This window comes from Stylophora pistillata, chromosome 12, assembly GCF_964205215.1.
Source record: "Stylophora pistillata chromosome 12, jaStyPist1.2, whole genome shotgun sequence".
In the NCBI taxonomy this organism is placed as follows: domain Eukaryota; kingdom Metazoa; phylum Cnidaria; class Anthozoa; order Scleractinia; family Pocilloporidae; genus Stylophora; species Stylophora pistillata.
The window spans coordinates 23106717-23125071 of NC_142530.1; the positions used below are offsets into that span (position 1 = coordinate 23106717).

Consider the following 18355-nt stretch of genomic DNA (forward strand, 5'->3'; position numbering starts at 1 on the left):
CCTAAAATTGGGGTATTTAAAAATGACGTATTGGGCTTTCGAGCTCTGTGAAAATACAAAGAGTCTCCTGGCTCAAGGAAAATTTGTGTGCCAACACATTCGACCCTTTACGAGCAATTTAGTTGAGCAAACTTCTGCAGAATGGATACCGAACTACGCAGTTGCGAATCTTCACAAGGTTATTCCCGCGACAAAAAAATTGTAACACCTAGTCGAGGCAGAGTTTAAGAGTTTGTTTGGGAAAATGGAGTCAGAATTACGAGTTTACTTGTATACCGTTGGGAAAAGATAGGCTTGAATTTGAATCAGTATTTCTTTTTCGTAGCGATGGACGCTTTAACCGATGCAGGCTGCACTTCCAACTACGCAGCAAAAGAATATCCCATTCTTAGAGAGCTATTTTGAAAAAACAATCTTTTCCCATACATTTTCTTATACTGATTTGGCGCCATTTTGCTTGTATGAGAACCGCCTCCGCCATAATGTCCCAAATTTCCGGCAATGAATCGATAACCTAATCAATCTCAAGGACCGTTCACTGTCGCCTGCACTTTTTGGGAGTACAAGTGTTCTAGGAAATTCACTTTTATTTTGTCGGAAAGAGTGGTTGTTATTGGAAAATTTGTCGATCGACTTTGAAATACGCTAATTTTTTTCAGCTTTCTTCCGTCTCTATTTTCCAAGGGTGATTTCTTAAGTATTTCTTCGATCTCCTTGGGAAAGTTGTCAGAGATATCATTATTATACCTTGTAAATTCTCATGCCCAGAAAAAATAATAAACCAACCCCATACCCTTCACTATATCTCACTCATTACACTTCACTCATTATATTTCATTAATTATACTTCCATGTTTTCTTGACTTTTTTTTTCATCACTTACTGAAATCTTTCTTCGTGTCAGTTCTTTGTAAACTGACGATTGATGCGTCACAGGTTCTATTTAGTACCTAAGATAACTGAGGGTTAAGTTAGCAATAAACCAATGAGATGAGAGACGACACATTTTTAAAAAGCTTTCCTCTTTTTAATTTGTTAGTGAAAAACAACGTAATCACTTTGTTTATTCCTGTAGTCTACGTCCGAAAACCGCTGAAGATGAAAACCTTTTAGACCTCTTTAGGGAAATGAAAACGCAACTCGTCCCTATGATGTCTTTACACTATTTTCTTCATTATTTAGGGCACAGTTGATAAGATAAGCTGAACTTGTCAAAAGTCCTATATTTAGAGTTTAAGAATTTAAGAGGCCGTGACTGTAAATATCGAGAATTGCTGGCCAGGCTAAAGCAATCGAAAATTCTGATAATTTGCCTGGAAAACTCCTTTAGGGAGATTTATTCAAAAAAAATATTTCAAAGTTTGAAAAATAAAATGTGTCCGAGGAAATGGGGAAAAACGAAAATTCGGGTTTTTACCTAATTTATTATGCAAAAAATACAGTAAAATTGAGCAACTTTAGCGTGCTAGTACTAAAGGAGGATGTTTCGTAAGAAATCGGGAGTGTTTTTAATTCAAAGTATAATTAATGTGACTTTTATATGTGGCATTTTAAGGAGCTTTGGTTTAATTTTAAAATTTACATGATTTTTTAACTAAGTGCTGTCAAATGCTTGTTGCAAAAAGCGAAAAATCGACCAGCTTCAAACCTTCAAAACATGTCTTGGTATGTGTGGCATCATGTCAAACTACATGCTGGCACAAAGTTTGGTCCTTATACTAAAATAATATGTAATAAAAAATTTGGGTAATTCAGAAACGTGTCGGCAAAACATAAAGCTTTGCGACACACTGTGGCCAGAGGTCACGAATTTGCATGATGCAAATCAGTTGTAGAAATCGTACCGCCTAACGGTTCTGGTGTAGGATGGGTTCTTTTGACGGCTTCAACATAAAATGTACAAGAATAATGACCAGTATTTAATAGCGTTTAATTCTTTTTCAAGCCAATGAGGTTTTTGTTTTTATCTCGATACTTTCTTGAAGAAAAGCAAAATGTTTCAATTGCGTGACCACTGTCACGTTAGATCAAAGGTGAAGTTGCCGAGTAAAGCGGACACGATCCTTTATTTCGTCAAAACTCCATTCTAAAGCATCCAGTCCTATATATCTCGTTTTAAATTATTTGTATAAACTCTTTAATGAGTCTTTATCGAACAACATCTCGCCGGCCTGATCCTGTTTGACTTCAGGCTGACTGCCAAGTGCAGTTCGAAGGGGACTTTTTCATTTCCGGTTTGCGCGTTTAATACGGGGACCGCGGAGCTATGGGGTTGAGTGGGCTGTAGCCCCACCAAGAACAATTTATTATTCTCATTATTATTTATTTTAATCTTTGTAATTAAAAAAAAGTTGACAAATTTTTCCTAGGACTGAAGCGCGTTTCCGGTGATTTCAGAAGCTCCAGATTTCAAAAATTGAGGGGGGAGCATATTCCAGGACACCCTATCTAGCAGTCTTTCTGAACCAAGAAAGGCGTACTAAGAAACAGACAAAAGGAGGCTCTCCTCGGAGGGGAGGCCCCAGGTCCCTCATTGATAAGTTGGTGTCAATGAGCTCACACTACGCGTGAACTAAAATAGCTCCTCAGATCTAAAATATGTTCCGTGGCCCCCATTTTATATCAACTTTCATATAAAACTCAATTTTTTTTTGATACAGCCTTTTGCCATTTGCCTGTTAAACTGCATGAGCAGCATTTAACAAGGTCTTCGAGCAGAGCGATGTTAGAAGTCTTTTTTCTCTAATCTAACTGCTCAAAAATAGACTCCTTAGCATTTGACAAATTAAACTCTTCTTCCATAGCAACCAGATCTTCCTCAGTTACAGCTTGTGCGCAGAGGGCTGTCTGCTGTTTCACGTTTGGTGCCATTCTGGAAAAAATGAAGCTACTTGTTGAGTCGCCAAAAACTCGGAGACTCTCAAACAAGTGCTTCCCTTTCGATCCCTTTGCTCTTCTCATTTCTGTTGCAACCATTTCCGCGTCGACCTTTTTGCCACTTTCTTGTTTGATGGTAAATCTAACACTCAGATATTCTCCTTGCTTTTCGTTAAACCGGTAAGCTTTCTTAACTTGTTTGAAAGCGAAGTCTTCAGTGCCACGAGGACAGGTTTCGGGAGGTAGAGGAATAGTTGGCATGGAACTTGAACCTTCCTCGAGCCTTGCGGCATATTTAACCTTCGCTTTATCAAGAAATGTCTCCCTTTCAACCGTCTTTGTGTATGTTCCGAACGCGAGATGCTTTTCCAGAGAAAAATGCCTTTGGAAACTACGCGTGCCGCCCTCTTTTGGACGTGGAAACACTTGAACATCGCCTTTCGGTTCACGACCAGTAGGCTTCACTTAGTAGGCTCTTTAAGTTTTCTCCTTGGGGCGATCTCTTTAAATTCGCCGAGGGAATATTTTGGTAATGGCGTTCTGTGGAAAATAATAACATGAAAGATGATTAACGACAAAATCAAACACACCTAAAAATTGTCCAGGGCGAGATTTGGTGCGTTTCCCAGAGCGAAAATAACGTTAGGTGCAGCTTGTGCACTGCTACCTAAATGAAGTAAAAGTTTCTTTTTCCAGTATAGCGTTCGAAATAAAAAAAACTTGAAATAAATTTTTATAACAAAAACTGGCACCAGGTTGGATGTTTTCAAGTGATCTTGATTTCAAGCTTTCCCTCGCTGAATTTTTCAGTCTCAAAACTAAAGAGAGATCATGCTACATTATAGCTAGAAAGTGGAAAGACAATATAACGTAAAGTTTACCATCTGTTCCTTCCAAAGAGATGCATTTTCCGGGGCCTTATGAAATGTCTGCCACACCCTCATTCCACCAGGATAAAATCTGAAGTTGTTCTGTAAACTGATGTCATTAATCTTCTTTTGCGTGGGGGAACAGTTTCGCGTTCCCCGAGACTGTCTAACACTAGTCACTACACGAATCCCAAAAATTGCACCACAAGCCCCCCCCCCCCCCCCTAAGAAGAGAAGCAAAGCTACAGAATGATATCGTTTCCTTTTTATGCTCTGTGAAAAACCTCGCACGTGTTTACCTTTAAGAAAAAGACCGTGATTACATCATAGAGAATTATCGCCCAGACTGCAACATGGTATAGTTGTTACCGTGACATGAGTCCTTTTTATCAATTTTTGTGACAGAAATGTGGCCCTTTTTCCGAAAAAGATAAGAGTAAATAGCATAAAAAATAGTTGGGCTGTTATCTTAGGTGAAAAACTACACAGCAGAGGCTTGCGGTGTTGCGTGACTTTGTTTGTTTACTCGCACAACATTTTTCAAGATATGCAAGATATTTCAAAAGAAATATTATCGCATTTGCAGAAAACGTAGCTATTCAACTAAGAATAATGTCGATAATAAACACCTAGTCAACAAAAATGGTGAAATATACAGCGGCGCTTATCTATAGCTAGGTGTAGGTAGTGCTGTTGAAATAGCGAGTCAACAATAACAAAGTCTTGTGCAATTCAAATTAACAGAAAATTTCGTATCTACACATCAATTTACAGCTCTCTTCAGCAATGTCTATGGATTTTTTATTGTATAATTCCATATCATTTCCATATCAAATAATTTTTTTAACCGTCATTGACTATCTTGTTTACTTCGTAGCTCTCAAGTACGATTTCTAGAACTGATTTGTATCATGCAAATTCATGACATTGGCCATATTGCGTCGTAACTCTTGTATTTTTCCGGCACTTTTCTGGATTACCCAAATCTTTTATTTCATATTATTTTAGTATAAGGACCAAACTTTGTGCCAGCATGTAGTTTGACATGATTTCTCACATACCAAGACGCGTTTTGAAGGCTTGAAGTTGCTCAAATTTTCGCTTTTTGCAACAAGTGTTTGAGAGTACTTTGTTAAAAAATCTTGTAATTTTTAAAATTAAACCAAAGCTCCTAAAAGTGCCATAAATAAAAATCAAATGAATTATATTTTAAAGTAAAAACATGCCCGATTTCTTACGAAACATCCTCCTTCAGTACTAGCACACTAAAGTTGCTCAATTTTACTGTATTTTTTGCATAATTAATTAGGTAAAAACCCGAATTTTCGTTTTTCCCCATTTTCTCGGAAACATTTGATTTTTCAGACTTTGAAATATTTTTTTCTAATATATCTCCCTAAAGGATTTTCCAGGAAAATTATCAGAATTTTCGATTTTTCAGCTTGGCCAGCGATTCTCGATATTTACAGTCCGATGGGCTCTTAAATGCTAAAGATACCTAAGTAACGTTTAGAAAGCCTGGATTAAAACTTGTTGAGGAACGTGCTTATGAAGCTGTTCCCTAAAGAACAACCCATACGTTCGCACTGCTTGTTTATAACGGAGGGTGTATTCGCTTCCTTAAACTTGTGCCTTTTTCTTAAATGCTCGTTACAAAAGAGAGGCCTTCGAACGTGCCTCATCGAACCAAACAATTTATAAATATTTCAACAAGACCTTTGAGAACCTTTGATTAACATCAGAACCTATCGAGAACTGAGTAGATCATTCCACAGAAGACGTCTCTGTACCGTCAGCTACGGTTCGTTTTAATCGTTTGTTTATGTCTCACCCACAGCGAAAAAAAGTTGAGTTGAGCAGCAAACGAATGTCTTGAAGTTTGCCACAAATTGCTCACACACAAAGAAAAGATATCAACAATATGTTCTGTGTGTTGGAGATTTTATTTTCATCACTTAGAATTATCTCCATTCAAAGTAACAACATTAACCTCAAAAACTGGTCAGATGACTTAAGTTAAAAAATATTCACAACAAATTGCTAAAATTATCAGGCTCCGCACATTGTAAGATAATACTTATCCACTACCTACTGGCCATCGAGCATTCGCGGGCAAAAAGGATATTTCAGTTATCAGAAACTGAAAACAAACTAACGAAAGACAATTCTTCGTAAGGAAGTATGCATCATAATTTAATCGTCCACCGAATGACTTCGGAAATACTCGTTAAAATCATAGTGATTTCAAAGTAACATCCAGCAATACTTGTCAAGGTGACCGTTAGACGGGGAAACTTTTTTTGATCAAGCGAAAGCCTAATCCCTTGTAAGATTTGGAGCGACCTTTCTCTCATGGTGAAATCAAATTCAGAGAAACATTTCTTAAAAATCTCATCTCGGTATCACCTCTTCTTTAAGCGTAACGAATTTATTCTTACGAATCCTTTCTTTGCGCCTAACGAATGACACGAATGTAAATTCAAGTATTCGAAGGTCTCCGTATCTTTGTAATGCTTTTGGAATAAGGGTCGATTCCTTGTTAAACCTCTCTCTTTCGCACACTTTTGCGTCCAAGAATATAATTTCTGAGTCTGATATTTCAGCCATGAATAGTCATGATTGTATCGTGGTACCATGTGCAGTTGTTGTTTGCCTGTCTTCCAAATTCATCTATGTCGTTCCAAAAACAAAAAAAGTTCGTCAATATACCTCATCCAAAGTAGCGGTTTAGTTGCGCTCTGGGTGATAATACCCCATTTTCTATCTTTTTATGTCTATAGTTTAAGTATAACAAACAACGTAATCAATAACAACACCTTTTGTTCTCGATCACAGCCTTTCAGCCTGTCAAGAAAGCTGATTGCAGAGTATGTCAGACATCAATCATGAGCAAATTATGGACGAATTCAACGCTCTGCTCTTAGGAAATGTTGATCCAGACAAGATTGGAGCTCATCTTGCACAAAGTAAAAGGATAATTGAGAGAGAGCTCCGAGCATTGAGAGAAATAAGTATTAGGATAGAAAGGACGTAAACGTCGATGATAGCCGATAAAGGACCATGTTTGTTAGAGCGCCTTAACTGCGCAATAGTGCTGCAGAGAAGACTAAGATGAATTTTGGGTCATAACAACAACTCAAAAATATGGCTTTCAGATATTAAAAAGCGATAAAAGTACTAATAGGGCGTCTGGGTGAAGAGCATTCATCATTTGTCAGTCAAATTAATGTCAACAGTTAATCACACAAGCTCAGTTAAATAACAAAACTTTAGATCTTTAGTGGGCCACTAGAAATCTATCACGAATTGTAATTTTTGATTGAAAATGGAACGATGAAATTATTGACACACCCATTTGGTTTCCTGTACTAAGTTGCACGCTTCATGCTTAAATCAGGACTGAAAAGAAAATATCTACCGTTCATTTCACTTTCTGTATCATCCAGCACGCTTGAAAGCTTCAGTTTATATTAATCGTCAGATTAGCAGTGGTGTCCCTTTGTCGCTCTGAGTTATATGAACCCTGTAACAAAATAAAAGATGACTTTTATATCGAAGGCATCAGTCACCATCGTGCTATTTTCCAAGTTGAAAGTGTAAACGTCATCGGGATCAGAGGATTATGTAGCTGATATGATGCTGGTGCAGAATATAGTAGCAAATATGACACTAGCGTCATGCTATTTCTTGGGTTGGCAAAAACGCGGTGTATTTATATCAGGAAAGAGTAAATATTCTTGTTTACAACCGGACATTTAAGGACGATAAAATCGTTTTTAATTTTGAGTTATATGAAATATAGATGTCAATGAATAAAGGCTGATAGTTTCGAAAGAAACTGTTTGGGGCTGCGTCGGTGGGAGTAACGAAATAATTTGGATATATCAACAAAGTTGAAATGGTAAATTGGCCACCGTAATGATTACAAAAGCTGACGTTTCGAGCGTTAGCCCTTCGTCGGAGCGAAGGGCTAACGCTCCGACGAAGGGCTAACGCTCGAAACGTCAGCTTTTGTAATCATTACGGTGGCCAATTTACCATTTCAACTTTGTTGATATATCCAAATTATAGATGTCAATGGTTTGTCAAATGATATCTTTGTCGACTCTCTTTTAAATCGATAGTTGCCTATCGGACATATTTGTTTCGGTACCGCACTAACGTCGACCGTGATCTGCAGTAAATAATCATGAATACATCCAGCAAGTCAGTAACAATGTCAAACAAACACTGAAAGTAGCACCAAAACGATGATCAAAGTCACGTTCTGTTTCCTACAATGCCAGAATTTGAGATGCATGAAAACAATAGGTTTTTATCGTGTGATCGACAAATGGTTAAAACATTGTTCGTGGTTAGAGTTGTAAAAAAAATGAAGGATTGAACATTGACCACTTCAATGTTTATCGATAGAATTCAGTGATCATCAATTCAGTTGTGCTTTGAAATATTGCCGAATTAGTTTGCTTTCGGAAGAGTAAGCGGATCTGGAAGATGAAAAAAAAAAAAGACGTACCAACGCCCATCATCTCTTAACGTAATAAATAACGTAGTAAGTATTTGCTTAAAACAAGTTACACCACTCTTCGATCTAAGTGTAAATGGTACAGACCGGTAAGGTAAAACAACATGTTGCTGTAAATATGAAAGCAATAAACAACGCGAATAAAATGGAACTCTCAGTTCCTGAGTGCAGCCATACTATGTGTCTTCGGATTTAAACTTGTGACTTCACGATCAGTAGGATCTAATCAATAAGGAGACCAGAGCTTTCTGTATTCAGTTCATGAAAATGTTAAGCGCGTCGAAATAAATTCTGACGAGTTGCAACGCTTCATTAAATCCTTGCGCTATCGAATGTCTAGCGAATGGGATAAATGCAAGATTGGGATCTATCTAGCTGAATCTATCGATTTCCTCCGTACCCGTGTGTCTGATAGGTTACTATATAAAACTAGGAGTGACATTTGATAGTGAAGTCTGATCACCTGCGTGAGAATTGTCGTTAAAGGGCGTTTTGATCGGAAGTGGTTGTCATTATGTAGAATGCTCAAGTATTTCTTTCAGATTAGATCCGTCAAATGTAATCTGTGAGCAAATTACCAAGCCTGATACTGTTGAAGCGTTTCTAAATTGTATTAACGAGATAGCTTTCATTGGAATAGCAATAGGGATTTGGACTGAGATGTTAATGCTTGCATTTTAAGGGTCTGATTACATGAGCCGAGCTGGCCCGGTTAGCCGGGCTGATTTCTTTTGTTTTCACGCTTTGGTGAACACCAAAACAAAAGAAATCAGCCCGGCTAACAGGGCCAGCCCGGCTCATGTAATCAGGCCCTAAGAGGGCGATATTATGGCATTCAGTTTATTTTAGGGCCTGATTACATGAGCCGGGCTGGCTCGGTTAGCCGGGCTGATTTCTTTTGTTTTCACGCTTTGGCGAACACCAAAACAAAAGAAATCAGCCCGGCTAACCGGGCCAGCCCGGCTCATGTAATCAGGCCCTTAGTACATGCATATCACGCTTTCTAATTTTACGATATAATTTGGTATGACAAATACGGTTTTCCAAACAAAACAAAGTAAAACAAAACCTATTATAGTTTTATAATCGGGTAGAATCAAAGACTACTGGCTCTTCTCTTCGCGCGGCCTATGTTAATCGAAATTCGTAAACTCAGACGAAATGATATACCGACTACATGATTATCGCATCATGAAAATGCAAAAAAAAAAAAAGTTGCGTGATGAAGTGTGATGTCTTTACGACTCTCGTAAGTGGGTAACATTAAAAACTAAAAGGCATTCAAAAAGTGGTCACTGTCAAAACACATCGTCGAAAGACAATTATAGCCAAGTTGGTAATACTTTGTGGCCATCTAACTATAGGGCAGCGTCTTCCTTGAACACTTATTTATCATATCTTGATGTACTTACCTTTGACGTTGCTCTTCTGGAAACAATCACCAGAATCCAAAATGTATTCTCAAAATTTCCAGTCTTTTCTGTCTACAACGTTGGGATAAGTAATGTTGTAGGGGGCTAACGGTCTCCTAAGAAAGGTCTTCTCCGCCACTCCGCTATTTTGGTTTGTTTTGTGATATCTTTTATACCCAGCCAGTTTGCACTCTCTAAACGTAATTTCTACGAAACCTCTTACAGCCGTCAATCAATGATCTAACCAATCACTTGGACTGCACAAGAGGCTAGTTAGCTTATCTGTTGCGTCAACAACTTTATTCGAGAAGCTTTAATCATCTAGGTATGCCGCGTGCGGCTTGTTCTGCTCGTGCGGTGCAAGTGGTTTAGACTTAAGTATGCAAAGAGAGCGGTTATTTTAAGAAAATTAGTCAGTCGACTTTGAAATATGCTGATTTTTCAGCATCCTTCGCTTTGTTCAAGGTACGACTACTTTCTTTAACCATTTCTTCGATCTCATTTGCGGAGTCGATAGTGACACCATCACTGTACTTTGTAGATTTCCCTTCTCAACGTGCCATTTTAGGCTTTCGCTGAGAGAGACGCACTTAGCAAAGGAGGTCCTGATCCCGTTTCATCAGGAATGCTCGTCATATATGTCTACTATAAGCGAAAGAGGAAGCGTAAGTCCTGGATAGGACGTGAACAGGAGATTAGGAAGTTGAACGAAGTGTTACATAAAGGAATTAGTTAGTTGTACGTGTTCGAGGAAGACTCGCAGGCGGCAGTGCTGGATTATGCGGTGTAAAGCAATCAATCTCTACCCACTACTTACTGGCCATCAAGTATTCGCAGGCACAGAGGATATTTCAGTCATCAAAACCGTCTGAAAACACATTGACGAAAGAAAATTCTTCTTAAGTAAGTACACCATAATTTAACCGTCCACCAAATAACTTCGGAAATACCTGTTAAAATCAAAGTGATTTCAAAGTAACGTCCAGCGTTACTTGTCCGATTACTTGTTAAGGGACTACGCTCAACCAGGTTGTTTCTTTAGGCGTCAATCGTCTATTTGTTGCGTATTTCTATCGTTTTACCTGGTGAATGACACGAATAAAAATTTAAGCATTCAAAGGTCTCCTTTTTTTGTAATACGTTTGGACGTCAAGGGTCGATTCTCTGTTAAACCTCTCGCTTTCGCACACTTTTGTGTCCAATGATAATTTCTGAGTCTGATATTTCAATCGTGAATAGTGATTGTATCGTGGTACAATGTACAGGTCTTGCTTGCCCATCTTTCAAATTCTTCTATTTTGTCTATGGTTCTGTTCCAAAGACAGAAAACTTTGTCAATATACCTCTTCAAAAGCAGCGAAGGAATATTATGCTATGGCAACAAAAACGAGCACAGATACCTTTCCTTAAACTTTCGCCTTGTTTCTTAAATGTTCGTTGCAACGGGGAAGCCTTCGAATATGCGTCAACGAGCCAAATAATTTCTTAAGTTTCAACAAGACCTTTAAGAACCTTTAATCGACATCAAAACCAATCGAGAAGAAAGTAGATCATTCCAGAAAAGACGCCTTTGTAACGTTAGTTGAGGTATTTGTTTTAATCGTTTGTTTATATTTCACCCACAACGAAAAAAAGTTGAGTTAAGCAGGAAATAAAATTTCTTGTAGTTTACGACAAATTACTCTTACACCAAGAAAGCCTATCAACGATATGTTGTGTGTTAGAGATTTTATTTTATAGAATTACCTCCATTCAAACTAACAACTTGAACCTCATAAACCGGTCAGATGACTTATGCAAAAAATATTCATAACAAATTGCTAAAATTATCAGGCCTTGCACATTGTAACGTAACTCACATTATCTAAGATGGCGGTTGTTTGTTGTGTACTGTTTTGTTCTGTGTGTTGTTTCCCCTACGAAATTCTCGCTAACCTTCCTCTTCATGCACCCTACACCTCACACATTTTACCTTAGAAATGAACGAATTGTAATTCCAGAAGAAGAGATCAAAATAGACTTCCCTCATATTTCGAATGAGCGAGGAATAATTGAAATGGAAATCACTGTGAAAAGTACTAGTACTTTTGTCTTTACCATCAGCCTACAAAGATAAGGTAACTTTTCTTAAGTAAGTACATCATAGTTTAATCGTCCTCCGAAAAACTTTGGAAATGCCCGTTAAAATCATAGTGATTTCAAACTAACGTCCCGCATTACTTTTCAGGACACGTTCGTTTGAAGCTGTTCTTTAAAGGACGACGCTCAACCAGGTTGGTTCTTTAAGAGTCTATCGTCTATTTGCCAGGTATTTCTGTCCTTTTCATTCTTTTCATTTCATGCGTGTGTGACCGTAAGACGGGGTAACGTTTTTAATCGATCTCAAACCTAATCCCATCTAAGTATTTGAGTAACCTTTCTTCCGGTGAAATTTTATTCAGAGAAACCGTTTCTCCAAAAGTTCATCTTGGTATCCTCTATTATTTAAGGGTATTTTGAAACACTGCATGTTGAAAAGTACATTCGAGAAGTTTTAAAGCAATGTTTGATGAAATGGACCGATCTCACCTTAGTAAACTGGAAAAATAAGACGGATAGAAATCCCCCGAACGTGCAGCAACTAGCAGTCAGCGAGGCTGCGAAATGTTGGAAAAGAAAGATCGCCCCCGTTGGCCGGTTACTATTTTCTTTGTTGTTAGTGCGCAAGCACTAGCCGTGACATAAGCATTGGTCTGTTCGAATGAAGAGAAAACACAAAGCTACAAGCGTACCAAGTGATAATATCAACTTACGCGCCGTTTATTCCCACAGCCTCTTACAGTCAAGAAACCTAACTGCAGAGATGGCTTGCAAGAATGATAAAGGGTTCATTAAATTCCTGGAGGAAAGCAAAAACTTCACAGGTTATGATCCAATGAAAGAAGGTGGACGGAAATTGTTGTATACACTTCCTAAAAATGTTGTTTATTTTGTTAAGTCAGATATTTCCCTAATTCACCAATTTAATGTAGGGTATTTAAACCCCCAAATAAACTTATTCTATATGTAGTGCCTTGTTTGGCAGTCGGGGGGGAGGTGCTCTATTCTATATGTAGCGCCTTGCTTGGCACGGGGGGATACTCTGGATTTCAAATAACAGGGATGATCGAACGGAGACAAAAATCGAAACCCAAAAACAATCCTTGGACAAAAATTTAACTCGAACGAATTCCATGTCGAATTTCTACTTCACGGCCGGAATACGCAAGAACCATCACCGATATGCAGATTGTTTGGGATACCCCAAAGATTCCTTCTTCAGTCAAGCCAGCCGAAAAATACATGGCAAAATTTTCCTACCCGAAAAAAATTCCGAGATCGAAAATTTCAAATCATCTTTTATCATCATGCTCATAATTTCCCCTCTACATAGTTTAATTTACTCATTTTGCATTCTGCATTGAAAATTGCTTTGGCAAATTAAGCTCGGCTGTTGCAAGACATATGTATTATTAACCAAGTGTGAGGTCAAGATGGCTGAATACTGGCCGAATTCTTTTTTTGCATTTTTATGGACCGAGACGAAGCCAATCAGAAGACGGGATTCGCTTCATCTTGCCCACAGGCGCTGCGAGCGGTGTAATAAATTAGAATGTTATTTTCCTATAAGGCTATCGGCGAATCAGCGACCCTTTTCTCCAAAGTCCCGATAGTTGAAAATGTTTTTTTTTTTTTTTTCGTGTTTTCATGTTATTAGGTCACATAGTTATGATGTTATACTTCTAAGAAATATATGTCTTGTAAGCTTCCGGAATGTTCTAGAATATTTTGTATACGCACATATAAGACTCGGTCGCGTGGTAATAGTTGTAGCTGTTATCGGGAGGGACATCACTGACTGTGTAGAAAGCTACACTAAGATAAAGCTTCCATGGAAGATTGTTCATTTCTTGGAGACTAGGAGAAAACTATGAGTTTATGTCAATGGTGAACTAGGTTATAGGCTGCAGTGGGTTTAGATAAGTTTATCTGGAATAGTTACTGTTCTGCTCTCAGGAGTCACTCCTTGGTAAGAAATTGCGCTTTGTTTAATAAAGTAGTTGAGTTCGTAGGATCGTAGTATTTGTAAATGTCAAGATCCTAAGGTTGCACACACAATTACAGGGGTAGCGATGTGCGAGGCGATAGACCATTCGAACTCAGCTTGCAGAATGATTAACACACATTTAATTACAGTTCAAATTTCGTTGTCGCGACAGAGAGTAGAACAGAGTAGTGCAGTCTAACGTAGTGCAGTCTAACGTAGTGCAGCTTACATTGTGCAGGTTCGAACTGAAAATTATAATTGCATACGTTTCAGCTAAGATACAGCATTGGCTACATAGTCACATTACAGACAATTAATCGGTGCTTAACAACGCAAAAAGACGATTCAGAAAAAACTGATAGACAATATTGGTTTCGTAGCGTGACAAAACCTCGACCTTAAAAGGACTAGTCATTTGGAGATAAAGACAATTAAAGTACTTAGGGTAAAAGAAAAGAAACTTACTTTGATGACGACTCGCACAGATGATAGCAGAAAGTATCGCTAATAGCAGTCAAATGGTAGCCTGTAGCCTGTAGCTGATTGATCCTACAATCATAACGGTTGCGGAATAACTAACTAGTATGGTTATTACGAGTTGCCTTTTAAAACACGCGCATGCGTGATTGTATCTGGGGCGTCACTTGAAAGGTTTAAACCTACACTTTTTCGAAGTGTTAATTAATTTCCTAAAATCACGGATTTAGCTTCGAGAAGCATGAATCTGCAAATTCCTAATCAATGCGTGGTACATTTGATCACGTTTAACTGAAACTAGAGCTATCGATTTTTACTGAAAAATGTTGTAAATGCACGAGGCGTATTAAGACTAACAGTATTCTTTCTGTCGGTTGAATTATACAGTAGCAAATTACACTTGAATCTCTTTTCTTATGAATTCATATGCTCTTTCTTTTATTTTGTTTAGCCCAAACTGAGGAGCTGAGAAAGTTAACTTTTACTCAAGGGATGGTAACCCTTATCAAAAATGAAATAGGGAACTTCTATGAAGACCTTGGAGCACTTCTTGGAGTTCGTGAAGGTGACCTTGATGACATTGAGACTCGTTACTCAAGACCTACCGAAAAGGGAGGTGCTGTTCTTAAAAACTGGAGAGATAGAGAGGGACCTCAAGCAACCGTGGGACGTCTTGAGACCGCCCTCAATAGATTGGGAAAGAAAAGGATCGCAGTCAGGCTGCTAGGTACTTAAATAAGAACGTTTTATAGAAATCGTCCTTCTCGGTTGAAAAAAATCTAGAGCATTTACCTGATGAGGTCTTGACATTTACTTTGATGCAAAAAGTTAAGGTGGTCATAGTGTTTTGAGTTGCTCTCAGTAACAGCAATGTGCACTTGCAGTATTCATTTACTCTCATCATTGATTTTCTTTGTTTTTGGAATAGATATTGCGCGGGAAGAAAAACGAACCGAAGACGGATCAGAAGAGCATCGAAAAACATTTAGCAGTCCTTTAGAAGGTATGATTAATATTTACAGAGATTTTACCTTTACACACTGTGAATAATTAATGATTGTATGAATATTGATGCATGCACCATCTTTAGTGTCTCACGCTTTCATGTTAACCGCCTCCCAGTTAGCTCAATGGATAGAGCGCTGCACTGTTGTGCGGGATGTCGAGGGTTCGAGCCCCGGCCGGACCAACACTCAAGGTCTTAAAACAAGTGAGAAGAATATGCTACCTTTCTATAACATCAAGAAATGGTTAGATACTCTAGTCTTCTCGGATAGGGACGAATAAATGGAGGTCCCGTCTCCTGCAGGGTTAGGGGTAGGAGACGTTAATTTCCCACGCACGAGATTACAGTGTGATGGATGTCCTCTCCTGGGGTGGTTGCTGGGTGGTTGCTGGTTTGCTCTGAAAAGCCCCATGGGGAGTGGTCAATTAACATATGTATGTATGTATGTATGTATGTATGTATGTATGTATGTATGTATGTATGTATGTATGTATGTATGCGAGTTGACTGAACTCATAAGAAGCTCCAGGTTGTAGGGCATCCCAGGTGACTAAGCCAATTACCGAGTCCTCTTGTAGTATTCTGAGGGCACCGAGTAGTATTAAAATAATTACCCCTACTTATCAACGGTTTAAAATGCACTTTGTCTCATATTTCAATACTTTTGTAACTTTTGACCAGCACCATGTCTTTGCTGATCATCCTTTAATTAGCCTAGCTATCTAATGATCGAGACTAGAACTTTCTTCCCCCCCCCCCCCCATTAAGAAGCTCAATATCAGGCTTGTAGAGGTCCTTGTTGTGATAATTTTAATGAATTAAAATGTGTTTTAATCCGTGTTTTTATCTCCTTCTGTTTTGAGTTGAGTTCCTTACTTCGTCATTCTCACTAAAAAATCCCCGTGAGTAACCAACTCTGTCGGATCTTTACATCTCAAATCTCTCAGTGCTTCTCGCAGACTTTCTTTTTGCGCAATCTTCACAAAATTATTGTCTTTAATAAGTTTTGAATTTAGACAATCAATAAAAGTACAATATGGTTTTGAGTGGAAAATAGAAAACATGCAGGACGTAACCAAAAAAACTCATGATTAAAATATAGGCTTTTATTGACTGTAGAAACCTTGTTATAATTGATAAATGTGTTTGTTCTGAAGTGCTCAGCAATTTTGCTACTAACGAGACCGTTTGATTTGCTTCTATTCCGTTTTTTATGTCTGTCGTGGAATTGATGGGTGACCCCAAATATCCTCTTATTGTTCTTGCGTAAAAATGCACGATTTTTCGAAGGATGGGAAACTAACAACGTTGTATTTGTTATTTCTTTGGTAATTATGCGACAAAGAGGGCGAGACTGGGCAACGCCAAGACAGCGAGAGAGGTTTCCCCGAGACGATGCCCAGTAGTGCCGTGGAGCCAGCAAATGCACCGAGAAAACGAAACGTAGAACAAAGAGAAAGGAGAGCTGAAACAGGAAGTGAACAGGGGAAGTTGGATGAGTTAAGAGAAAGTATCGAAAAAGTAAGAGACATGAGAAAAGTTGTGACGAAACTCGAATCTAAAGTGGGTAAGTTTCAGCTCTGAGTATCCTTCAAAACCATGCAAACATTATAGACTGTTGAATGGGACATGTTTATTCTTCGTGAGCTCTCTAATGTCAATCACCAGTGTTCTTTAAAACTCGACCGTTTGCCGGACACGTCAACCAGATCTGCCTGGTATTTTTTTTTTTTTCAGTCAAAATGTCAAAATCTCGGCATATGAATCTTAGATGGTCAAAATCACGGCGTATGAATCTTAGATGGTCAATTGATGAGCTTCAAAAAAGATCACTTCCCCATTAAACAGTTATCACTGTAATTTTAGATATCATTTGGTGGTCGAAACCACTCGTAGATGTGAGTTGAAGAAGTATCATGCTGTGCTGATTGACTCAACTAAGAGTATCTTTAGGGTAAAAAAAAAAAAAGGGTTCTGTCGAGTTGAATGTTTTTAAGCCTACTGTATCTTTCTTTGTTTTCGGTCGCCCCAGCTAAGGATATCTTTGGTGAACGTCTCAAAAGTTTTAATATATTCCAGGTTTCTCATTGAGTTTTAATTGACTAAGAAGAATTTGCTTGTATTTCTTTTAGATCACTTTCGCAATAATGAGTAATTAAGTGCACCTTACGATATTGGTCTTCTTGGCTTTTTACAATGTAGATGAACTTCCAAGGAGACAGCGGAATACGGGAAGGAACGAGCCTTTGATAACGATGCGCAGCCTGATGACGGAGGTAGCTGCATTAAAGGAGGTTATTGAAAAAAGTATTTTAGAATGTATAGAGGGGATTGGAAATTACGAGGTGCTGGGAGAAATGTATGAAAAAGTTAGAAAGATGAAGGAAGATTTCACAGGAGAGTCCTGGAAAGGCAATTCCGCTGTTTCGTCATCATAATAATGCTATGCTTTTTGTCATCAACGTCGGTTCCTTTCAATAGGAGACAGAGGGTTTGAAATCGCAACCAGCTAATTTCTAGGGCAATTGAGAATGGAATGTTGATGACGAGAATTTGTAGTATTGAATTATTTTCATGGTATTCTTTTACACTCAGCTGGTGATCATTTAGAAGTAGGAATATCTTGGAGGCAAAGGAAAATCTTAAAAACCTTTCCTTTTTCTGTATTTCAATGTGATGGGCCCATCTTGCCTGCTCGGGTAGCCAATCAGAACACAGGATTCGCTTCATCCTGCTCACGGGCGCAGTCAGCTATGTAATAAATATGGAATGTTGACCAAGCATGATGGCTGGATATCGGGTGCGTTTAATGGACCGAGAAGAAGTCAATATCCATAAAAAACGCTTATAAAAATCGAGGCTAACATCCAGCCATCTCAACCGAACAAGTTTGGTTAATAAAGGATATTTTAAAAAAGCAAAAATATTTTCGCTTTAATAAGAATCAATCATGACTTGTTTATTTAAAGAGGCGGGAAAGAAAACCAACTGTGTTTGTAGCTCAGTAAACCCACAAGGATCATTTATGTTTTCTTTGTTTTGACTGTCTCCTGCCGCTTTTTGCGACAAAAGTAACAGACTTTATACGCTTCGCGCGCTTATTTTTCTTGCGCAAGATGGGAC

The 18355-nt window shown here is 38.3% G+C and overlaps 1 protein-coding gene and 1 long non-coding RNA gene across 5 annotated transcripts in view; one reads left to right on the forward strand and one right to left on the reverse strand.

Annotated features, from left to right (window-relative positions):
* Positions 1-18355, reverse strand: part of LOC148719322 (uncharacterized) — a 108057-nt gene that overhangs the window by 77364 nt on the left and 12338 nt on the right. The gene's annotated exons all lie outside the window — the stretch shown is intronic.
* LOC111326348 (uncharacterized) lies at positions 9980-18156 on the forward strand. 4 transcript variants are annotated; one of them, XM_088741582.1, is made up of 7 exons: positions 9980-10586; positions 11911-11991; positions 12495-12607; positions 14678-14953; positions 15155-15229; positions 16578-16799; positions 17435-18156. In XM_088741582.1, the coding sequence occupies exons 3-7, from the start codon at positions 12526-12528 to the stop codon at positions 17668-17670; spliced, it is 891 nt and encodes a 296-aa protein (XP_088597708.1). In that variant the 5' UTR covers positions 9980-10586; positions 11911-11991; positions 12495-12525; the 3' UTR covers positions 17671-18156. The 4 variants fall into 4 exon arrangements, with proteins under 4 accessions (XP_088597708.1, XP_088597709.1, XP_088597711.1 ...); XM_088741583.1 differs by having other exon boundaries at positions 9981-10586; positions 11911-11956; XM_088741585.1 differs by having other exon boundaries at positions 9983-10586; positions 12495-12586.